Here is a 1,340-nt window from a genome sequence, read left to right as displayed (position 1 = left end):
CAGTCTGTGCTCCCAGCTGAAGACCAGCACCGTCTAGAGACCAGTGCAGCCACTCATCATTACCAGTGAACGCAGCAGCTGCTGTTTTCTTTGTTCAGGCTTCTGGGTTTTCTCCGGGTGTTTAGGGAGGAAATGAAAATAGAACAGACCGAACACCATCAGCACGTCTCCGTCAGCGACTCTGCTCGCTGTGTTTACAGAGGAAGCAGGTTATTATATATATATATATATATATATATATATATACACAGATACAGTCATTCCTTCACACTGATGAACCGGAGCAAAGCTGATCAGATCAGAGGAATGCTGATAAAGATAAACAGTGAAGTAGGTTTTTAAAGATATAATCACAATAAAAAAAATCTGGACTAAAAATATATATAATAAATAAAAATAAACTCTGATTAAAAAAATAAATTATGTGATCAATTGTTTTGTCTACAGAAGAGCAGAAAATACCGTAAAAGGCTAAATGAATCTAAATGAATCTGTCGATTTCTTGTTTTATTTGTCCAAAATTAAAAACGTTGAGTTTATTATCAAATATGACAAAGAAAAGTGTGTTTTTGTTTGATTTCATCTTTTCCAACCTGCAGTTCTGAGCGTTTACATCGTCGTCTTATTGTCGACCTGGTTCTGTATCTTAATGCATATTTAAAAGCATAACAATAAATATACACTCTGATCGCTGTTTATATAAACACATTTATGAATACAGATCTAAATGTAAATTTAAATCGCTGAAAATTCTTATTTCTGCTGTTAATGTTTCTTCTTTTGATATTTACTTGATTTTTCTCTTCTCATGTCTCACCTGTAAATGAGATCTCCATCTCAGTGTGACTTCCTGATTAAATAAAGTATATTAATATAAGTATGTATAAGATGTTAATCACTACAATAGTTTATAAGTTTAACCTGTAGCAGTGCATCATAACCTGAGTGCAGCTGTCAGGTAAACGTTGTGCAGCAGAAAGTTTCTCTATAAAATGTGCAAACAGAATATTTGTGTCTTCAGTTTCGGACTCGTGACGCCACCTGCTGGTCAGAGCGGTGACGTGTCCTTGTTACTTTCAGGTCTGGTTCTGGTGACGGATGCGATCGCAGCGATGGGCCTCCCCCCCGGACGCCACACTCTGGGTCAGCAGGTCATCGAGATCCAGGGTCTCCACGCTTACGTGGCAGGTCTCGCTTTCCCCTCAGTTTCACAGCAGACGATCTGTCAGCAGTACAAACAATAATGAGGATTTATCGTGGATTGATTATTGATTTGAACTCCACTGTAGTTTCTCTCTGTGTCTCTCAGGCACTAAGACGCTCAGCGGCAGCATCGCCAC

General features: G+C 38.5%; 1 protein-coding gene across 1 annotated transcript in view; it reads left to right on the top strand.

The window, feature by feature from the left end:
* Nucleotides 1-1,340, top strand: part of amdhd2 (amidohydrolase domain containing 2) — an 8,322-nt gene that overhangs the window by 6,579 nt on the left and 403 nt on the right. Inside the window, exons 9-10 of the mRNA XM_087170941.1 lie at nt 1,081-1,188; nt 1,310-1,335. Coding sequence (XP_087027067.1) covers nt 1,081-1,188; nt 1,310-1,335 — 134 coding nt within the window. The remainder of the gene's footprint in view (nt 1-1,080; nt 1,189-1,309; nt 1,336-1,340) is intronic.

Source organism: Seriola lalandi, unplaced genomic scaffold (genome assembly GCF_002814215.2).
Source record: "Seriola lalandi dorsalis isolate HSWRI2012SDOR001 ecotype SW California unplaced genomic scaffold, Sedor1 jcf7180002054969, whole genome shotgun sequence".
Classification (NCBI taxonomy): domain Eukaryota; kingdom Metazoa; phylum Chordata; class Actinopteri; order Carangiformes; family Carangidae; genus Seriola; species Seriola lalandi.
This window is presented reverse-complemented; position numbering and strand designations above follow the sequence as displayed.